Consider the following 9,308-nt stretch of genomic DNA (forward strand, 5'->3'; position numbering starts at 1 on the left):
GCGAAACGGGCTGTATTGTTCCTTACATTCATGATGAAACATTCAGGAGCTGATGAGCATTATAACGGTAACAGGCTATGCTAACTGTACTAAGAGTAGATCCATTTTGATTCGCATGATGCATCTAACATTACATTGTGGAATCTAATCATCCAGAATATTCTGATCATTGGAATAACGTTACCGACAGTCGCAATGGAAGCTAGAGGACAAAGGCGCGGAAGGGAGCGCTGGTGGATTTTTTTGTGTTTCTCTTTGCTTGTGTGCTTCGGACAGCAGGTTTCAGCGCAGATAAGATACTCTGTTCCAGAAGAGGTGAAAGTGGGATCTGTCGTCGGAAATTGTGCTAAAGATTTGGGTCTTGATGTCAATACATTGGTGGATAGACGGTTTCGTATTGTGTCTGGATCAAACGACGCTCTTTTCCAGGTAAATCAGAACAATGGCATCTTGTATGTGGATAAACACATTGACAGAGAAGAGGTGTGTGATGGAAATAGCGCCTGCTTGATTAATTTGAAAATAGTTGTCGAAAAACCTCTCGAGGTCCATTACGCGGAGGTTGAAATCACAGATGTGAATGACCACTCTCCTTCTTTCCACGATAAAGACTTCTATATAGAGGTTGCGGAAAACACTGTAACTGGAACACGATTTGAACTTCAAACAGCTCGGGATCTGGATGTGGGAGCTAATTCAGTTCGACATTACCAGTTGAGCAAGAATGCGCATTTTGATTTGGAAATCAAAGATAGCGTATATGGAGATAAAATCCCTTTCTTAGTATTACAGAAACCATTAGATAGAGAAACTATTGAAATACACAGGTTACTTCTAACTGCAGTAGATGGCGGAAATCCACCAAAATCGGGCGCGCTTAATATCACCGTCTTTGTTCTGGATGTAAACGATAACCGCCCCATATGCAGTAGTGATACTTTAACGATAACATTGCGGGAAAATTCAGTTATTGACACTATAGTGACAACTATAAATGCAAGTGATGCTGATAGTGGTCTAAATGGTGAGGTAGAATATACGTTCGGTAGAAACATGAAACCAAAAACACGTGAAATATTCCAGTTAGATCGGGTGGCTGGTGAAATACGAGTTAAAGGCTTGATTGATTTCGAAGAAAATGATATCTACAGATTAATGATAAGGGCCTCAGACAAAGGAATGCCTCCTACTAACACGGATTGTCAGCTCATCGTTAAAGTTGAAGATGTAAATGACAATAAACCAGAAATACAAGTAACATCGCTTTCAAATGTAGTTTCGGAGGACGCAAAAATTGGAACGGTTATTTCTCTCATAAGTGTAAGTGATAAAGATTCTGGGACCAATGGAAAAGTTGCGTGTAGTCTATCTGACAATGTGCCATTTGAGTTGAAATCGTCTGTTCAAAATAACATGTATTCACTTATAACGAAAGAACGCTTAGACCGAGAGCTGGTGTCCGAATATAATATCAAAATAACAGCAACAGATTTAGGCAACCCTTCTCTGTCAGCTTATAAAACTATATTTGTACAGGTGTCAGATGTAAACGACAATATCCCAGAATTTTCGTCAAATCCTCTAGAACTTTATTTAACTGAAAACAATTCTCCAGGCACTTCTATATTTTCTGTCAGTGCCTCAGACAACGATATTAATGAAAATGCTGCCATAACTTATCATATCATTAGAGGTGGAGGGATACAGAACGACATGACATCTGCCATGAATATAAATTCGGATACTGGTGTTATTCACGCGCTAAAGAGCTTTGACTTTGAAACTGTTAAAATGTTCCAGTTCCATGTTCTCGCCACAGACTCTGGAGCTCCGTCTCTGAGCAGTAACGTGACAGTGAACGTGTTTATTCTGGATCAGAACGACAATGTTCCAGTGATCTTATATCCAGTCAGCGCTAACGGTTCTGCTGAGGGCGTGGAAGAGATTCCCCGTAATGTGAACGCAGGTCATTTGGTGACTAAAGTCAGAGCCTATGACGCAGATATAGGATACAACGGCTGGTTATTATTTTCACTGCAGGAAGTTAGTGACCACAGTCTCTTTGGTTTGGACCGCTATACAGGACAGATAAGGACCCTTCGCTCATTCACAGAAACAGACGAGGCCCAGCATAAACTGCTCATACTGGTCAAAGACAATGGGAACGTTTCTCTCTCAGCAACAGCGACTGTGATTGTCAAAGTTGTGGAGCCCAAAGAGGCTTTTGCAGTTTCTGATGTGAAAAACACAGTAAAAGATGAGGAGGAAAACAACGTGACATTTTATTTGATGATCACTTTGGGCTCGGTTTCAGTGCTTTTTGTCATCAGCATCATCGTGTTGATTGTAATGCAGTGCTCTAAATCGACAGACTATTCGTCCAAGTATTTACAGGATACAAATTACGACGGGACAATGTGTCACAGCATCCAGTACAGATCTGGAGACAAACGGTACATGTTAGTTGGACCCAGAATGAGTATCGGCTCTACTATAGTCCCGGGCAGTAATGGAAACACTCTAGTGATCCCAGATCGCAGGAGGAGAGATTCTGGAGGGGTAAGGACGGCTTATTAATTCTCATAATAGTCATTGTTTTGCTTTCTTGTGTTTATACGCTGTAGTTATGATTCTGAAAATGTTTTCACACAGTCATGATATCATAGCACAAAACCCTGTTCAATACTTTTGACAACTTTGATTGTCTGATTGTGTTTTAAGTAACCACAGCTCGCAGGGAGCTGTTCACTGCGCTGGTGCTGAAACTAAATGCAGTTAATTAAGAATGTTTCTTCTTTTTTTTTTCATGAAGGCCCGAAAATATTTTAAAAAGCATCAATGTCAGTCCTGAAAAATTGCTAAATGTCTTAAACAAATCTGCTTAACGTATTCTTAAATATGTACCTCTTGTAGAGTTTATATTCTTGTAAAGTAAAAATTTTATCAGTTTTGTACGGCTTACAGTGATGGTCTTTAAAATGTTTTCAAGTGTTTTAAACCACTTGGTGTCGGTGTTGCTCCAGCATTTGTCCAGAACATTGAGCCCTGCCCTGATGATGACGCGAATAGGGCTGTTTTGTTTTTTCACACACACTGGAAAGGCTCGGGATGCATGAACAATACGCTGCACTGACGGTACCTAACAAGACCGATTTCATATTTAGGTCTGGTTATTTTCTCGCTATGTACTTGCTAGAAATGTCCTTCTGCGGCCTCTAATACTCGAGGATATATACATTTGATCCTACTTAAACCGTTTGCTAATCGCGCGTGATGGAAGCTGGAGGACAAAGGCGCAGATGGGAGTACTACTGGATTGCTTTGTGTATTTCTTTTCTTCTTGGCATCAGACAACAAGTTTCAGCTCAGATAAGATATTCAGTTCCAGAAGAAGTGAAAGAAGGAACCGCTGTGGGAAATGTTGCTAAGGATTTGGGTCTTGAAGTAAGGAGCTTGGTGGACAGGCAGTTTCGAATCGTTTCTGGATCTAAGGAGGAGCTTTTTCAGATAAATCAGGAAAATGGCGTTTTGTACATTCATAAGAAAATCGACAGAGAGTCTGTGTGTGCTGGCAGCGGTGTTTGCATGGTAAATTTAAAAACCGTTATTGAAAATCCTCTCGAGATTCATTATGTAGAAGTAGAAATATCAGATATAAACGATCATTCTCCTAGTTTTCCTGAAAAAGAGCAGCGCTTGCGAATTTATGAAAATACGCTCCCTGGCGTTGCTTATCAGTTACAGGCTGCCAGAGATCCCGATTCTGGGACGAATTCAATCCGGTCTTATAAATTAAGTCCCAATGATCATTTTGAAATTCGAGTTAGAGACAGTGATGAGGATAAAATGCCATTTTTAGTCCTGAAGAAGGCTGTTGATAGGGAGATTACATCCACATACAAGTTGCTTTTAACAGCAGTTGACGGAGGGAACCCTCCGAGATCTGGCACCCTTAATATTACTATTACTATTCTAGATATAAATGATAATAACCCTGTGTTTAGTCGAGAGTTATACTCTGTGACATTACAGGAGAATTGTAATACCGGCACTGTGGTTGCTCGAGTGAATGCAACTGATATGGATGAGGGCGCAAACAGTGAAATCGAATACAACTTTGCAACATTAAATAGCAAAGTACACGAGGTTTTTGAGCTCGATCAGGTCACAGGTGAAATACGTGTAAAGGGGAAAGTTGATTTTGAAGATGCAGAAGTTTATAAACTCGATATTCAGGCATCAGATAAGGGACATCCACCAATGTCTGCAAACTGTAGAGTTGTAATTAAAATTATTGATGTGAATGACAACCGGCCTGAGATTGAGATTACGTCACTTTCTAAGAACATCCCTGAAGATTCTAAACCTGGAACAGTAATTTCTCTCATCAGTGTGACTGATAAAGATGCAGGGATCAACGGTAAAGTGATTTGTCTGTTAAACAAAAATATTCCCTTTGAACTAAAGCCTTCTTTCAAAGACAATATGTACTCTTTAGTAACAAAGGATCGTTTAGATAGAGAGACGAACTCACAATATGGAATTATAATAACTGCCTCTGATTTAGGGCAGCCGTCTTTGACTGCATCGACTACTCTAAGCGTTCAGATTTCTGATGTGAATGATAACGCTCCGGAATTTTTAATAAATCCTCTAGATCTCTACTTAATGGAAAACAATGCAGCCGGTTCCTCCATCATTTCAGTAAGCGCCTCTGATCGAGACACAGCTGAAAATGCCGTGATATCCTATCACATAGTTAGAGGTGATGGCACACAGAATGATTTGTCATCTTTCTTAAATATAAATTCCGAGACAGGTGTTGTTTATTCGTTAAAGAGCTTTGACTTTGAAACATTAAAAACTTCCCAGTTCCATGTTCTCGCCACAGACTCTGGAGCTCCGTCTCTGAGCAGTAACGTGACAGTGAACGTGTTTATTCTGGATCAGAACGACAATGTTCCAGTGATCTTATATCCAGTCAGCGCTAACGGTTCTGCTGAGGGTGTGGAAGAGATTCCCCGTAATGTGAACGCAGGTCATTTGGTGACTAAAGTCAGAGCCTATGACGCAGATATAGGATACAACGGCTGGTTATTATTTTCACTGCAGGAAGTTAGTGACCACAGTCTCTTTGGTTTGGACCGCTATACAGGACAGATAAGGACCCTTCGCTCATTTACAGAAACAGACGAGGCCCAGCATAAACTGCTCATACTGGTCAAAGACAATGGGAACGTTTCTCTCTCAGCAACAGCGACTGTGATTGTCAAAGTTGTGGAGCCCAAAGAGGCTTTTGCAGTTTCTGATGTGAAAAACACAGTAAAAGATGATGAGGAAAACAACATGACATTTTATTTGATGATCACTTTGGGCTCGGTTTCAGTGCTTTTTGTCATCAGCATCATCGTGTTGATTGTAATGCAGTGCTCTAAATCAACAGACTATTCGTCCAAGTATTTACAGGATACAAATTACGACGGGACAATGTGTCACAGCATCCAGTACAGATCTGGAGACAAACGGTACATGTTAGTTGGACCCAGAATGAGTATCGGCTCTACTATAGTCCCGGGCAGTAATGGAAACACTCTAGTGATCCCAGATCGCAGGAGGAGAGGTTCTGGAGAGGTAAGGAAAGGATGGCTTATTAATTCTCATAACAGTCATTGTTTTGCTTTCTTGTGTTTATACGCTGTAGTTATGATTCTGAAAATGTTTTCACACAGTCATGATATCATAGCACAAAACCCTGTTCAATACTTTATTTGACAACTTTGATTGTCTGATTGTGTTTTAAGTAACCACAGCTCGCAGGGAGCTGTTCACTGCGCCGGTGCTGAAACTAAATGCAGTTAATTAAGAATGTGTTTTTTTTTTTTTTTTCCTGAAGGCCCGAAACTATTTTAAAAAGCATCAATGTCAGTCCTGAAAAATTGCTAAATGTCTTAAACAAATCTGCTTAACGTATTCTTAAATATGTACCTCTTGTAGAGTTTATATTCTTGTAAAGTTAATTTTTTTTATCAGTTTTGTACGGCTTACAGTGATGGTCTTTAAAATGTTTTCAAGTGTTTTAAACCACTTGGTGTCGGTGTTGCTCCAGCATTTGTCCAGAACATTGAGCCCTGCCCTGATGATGACGCGAATAGGGCTGTTTTGTTTTTTCACACACACTGGAAAGGCTCGGGATGCATGAACAATACGCTGCACTGACGGTACATAAAAAGACCGATTTCATATTTAGGCCTGGTTATTTTCTCGCTATGTACTTGCTAGAAATGTCCTTCTGCGGCCTCTAATACTCGAGGATATATACATTTGATCCTACTTAAACCGTTTGCTAATCGCGCGTGATGGAAGCTGGAGGACAAAGGCGCAGATGGGAGTACTACTGGATTGCTTTGTGTATTTCTTTTCTTCTTGGCACCAGACAACAAGTTTCAGCTCAGATAAGATATTCAGTTCCAGAAGAAGTGAAAGAAGGAACCGCTGTGGGAAATGTTGCTAAGGATTTGGGTCTTGAAGTAAGGAGCTTGGTGGACAGGCAGTTTCGAATCGTTTCTGGATCTAAGGAGGAGCTTTTTCAGATAAATCAGGAAAATGGCGTTTTGTACATTCATAAGAAAATCGACAGAGAGTCTGTGTGTGCTGGCAGCGGTGTTTGCATGGTAAATTTAAAAACCGTTATTGAAAATCCTCTCGAGATTCATTATGTAGAAGTAGAAATATCAGATATAAACGATCATTCTCCTAGTTTTCCTGAAAAAGAGCAGCGCTTGCGAATTTCAGAAAATACGCTCCCTGGCGCTGATTATCAGCTACAGGCTGCCAGAGATCCCGATTCTGGGACGAATTCAATCCGGTCTTATAAATTAAGTCCTAATGATCATTTTGAAATTCGAGTTAGAGACAGTGATGAGGATAAAATGCCATTTTTAGTCCTGAAGAAGGCTGTTGATAGGGAGATTTCATCCACATACAAGTTGCTTTTAACAGCAGTTGACGGAGGGAACCCTCCGAGATCTGGCACCCTTAACATTACTATTACTATTCTAGATATAAATGATAATCGCCCTGTATTTAGTCGAGAGATATATTCTGTTACATTACAGGAAAACTCTGCTGTTGGCACTGTGGTTGCTCGAGTAAATGCAACTGATATGGATGAGGGCTCTAATAGCGATATAGAATACAACTTTGCAACATTAAATAGCAAAGTGCACGAGGTTTTTGAGCTCGATCAGGTCACAGGTGACATACGTGTAAAGGGGAAAGTTGATTTTGAAGATGCAGAAGTTTATAAACTCGATATTCAGGCATCAGATAAGGGACATCCACCAATGTCTGCAAACTGTAGAGTTGTAATTAAAATTATTGATGTGAATGACAACCGGCCTGAGATTGAGATTACGTCACTTTCTAAGAACATCCCTGAAGATTCTAAACCTGGAACAGTAATTTCTCTCATCAGTGTGACTGATAAAGACGCAGGGATCAACGGTAAAGTGATTTGTCTGTTAAACAAAAATATTCCCTTTGAACTAAAGCCTTCTTTCAAAGACAATATGTACTCTTTAGTAACAAAGGATAGTTTAGATAGAGAGATTAACTCACAATATGAAATTATAATAACTGCCTCTGATTTAGGGCAGCCGTCTTTGACTGCATCGACTACTCTACGCGTTCAGATTTCTGATGTGAATGATAACGCTCCGGAATTTTTAATAAATCCTCTAGATCTCTACTTAATGGAAAACAATGCAGCCGGTTCCTCCATCATTTCAGTAAGCGCCTCTGATCGAGATGCATCTGAAAATGCCGTGATATCCTATCACATAGTTAGAGGTGATGGCACACAGAAAGATTTGTCATCTTTCTTAAATATAAATTCCGAGACAGGTGTTGTTTATTCCTTAAAGAGCTTTGACTTTGAAACATTAAAAACTTCCCAGTTCCATGTTCTCGCCACAGACTCTGGAGCTCCGTCTCTGAGCAGTAACGTGACAGTGAACGTGTTTATTCTGGATCAGAACGACAATGTTCCAGTGATCTTATATCCAGTCAGCGCTAACGGTTCTGCTGAGGGTGTGGAAGAGATTCCCCGTAATGTGAACGCAGGTCATTTGGTGACTAAAGTCAGAGCCTATGACGCAGATATAGGATACAACGGCTGGTTATTATTTTCACTGCAGGAAGTTAGTGACCACAGTCTCTTTGGTTTGGACCGCTATACAGGACAGATAAGGACCCTTCGCTCATTCACAGAAACAGACGAGGCCCAGCATAAACTGCTCATACTGGTCAAAGACAATGGGAACGTTTCTCTCTCAGCAACAGCGACTGTGATTGTCAAAGTTGTGGAGCCCAAAGAGGCTTTTGCAGCTTCTGATGTGAAAAACACAGTAAAAGATGATGAGGAAAACAACATGACATTTTATTTGATGATCACTTTGGGCTCGGTTTCAGTGCTTTTTGTCATCAGCATCATCGTGTTGATTGTAATGCAGTGCTCTAAATCGACAGACTATTCGTCCAAGTATTTACAGGATACAAATTACGACGGGACAATGTGTCACAGCATCCAGTACAGATCTGGAGACAAACGGTACATGTTAGTTGGACCCAGAATGAGTATCGGCTCTACTATAGTCCCGGGCAGTAATGGAAATACTCTAGTGATCCCAGATCGCAGGAGGAGAGGTTCTGGAGAGGTAAGAGTAAGTGAATTATATTAAACAACACTTTCTCAGGCTTACCGTCATCAAATTGTGATTTTTTTTTCAGGATCTAATTCACTATGTGGGTTATTTTATGTTTTGACTAATAAGAGCATACTTTATTGATTGTTGCTTGGGAATTAAGTTTTGAACGTTGGAATAAATGTTCGTTGTCCATGGTGCTGAAATGTTTCACCTTTGTAGAATAACAATCTTTCCTCTCATAGTTCCGATATTTCGGACAATTACTTATCTCTCTCTTTAGTTTTACCATTTGAAATATTGTATAATAGTGCGATAAGAATATATGCGTCATTTATTAAATTAATTCTTTCAGACGTTCCTAAATATGTGTCAGGTAGTCATTTGGTCTCCTTAGGTGGCACATATAACCATTCATGTTTACCTGTTTGTACCATGTGGTGTCAGTGTTACATAAGGATTTGCAGGAGAGTTTTTGCCCTGTCCATTTATATGTGGTGCGCATGGCTGTTCTGTTCATTTTCACTGGGAGCTATATCACGAGAAGCTGGATATGACCATTTCCCTCTGTTATTTAAAAGCGACGAGATTACAATGAATACACGC

The 9,308-nt window shown here is 40.1% G+C and overlaps 3 protein-coding genes across 4 annotated transcripts in view; all 3 read left to right on the forward strand.

The window, feature by feature from the left end:
* Window positions 1-9,308, forward strand: part of LOC306883675 (protocadherin alpha-C2-like) — a gene marked incomplete at its 5' end in the record, with an annotated part of 145,195 nt that overhangs the window by 20,384 nt on the left and 115,503 nt on the right. The window lies entirely within an intron of this gene.
* LOC306883172 (uncharacterized protein) lies at window positions 196-5,863 on the forward strand (the record flags this gene model as incomplete). Its single annotated transcript, XM_079438294.1, has 3 exons — window positions 196-2,568; window positions 3,268-5,665; window positions 5,802-5,863. 3 exons carry the CDS (start codon window positions 196-198, stop codon window positions 5,861-5,863), a joined length of 4,833 nt encoding a protein of 1,610 aa, XP_079294420.1.
* LOC306883173 (protocadherin alpha-3-like) lies at window positions 6,357-8,738 on the forward strand (the record flags this gene model as incomplete). The annotated part of the gene is made up of 1 exon (XM_079438295.1): window positions 6,357-8,738. The coding sequence occupies one exon, from the start codon at window positions 6,357-6,359 to the stop codon at window positions 8,736-8,738; it is 2,382 nt and encodes a 793-aa protein (XP_079294421.1).

The sequence above is a fragment of the Barbus barbus genome (assembly GCF_936440315.1).
Source record: "Barbus barbus genome assembly, chromosome: 17".
Lineage (NCBI taxonomy): Eukaryota > Metazoa > Chordata > Actinopteri > Cypriniformes > Cyprinidae > Barbus > Barbus barbus.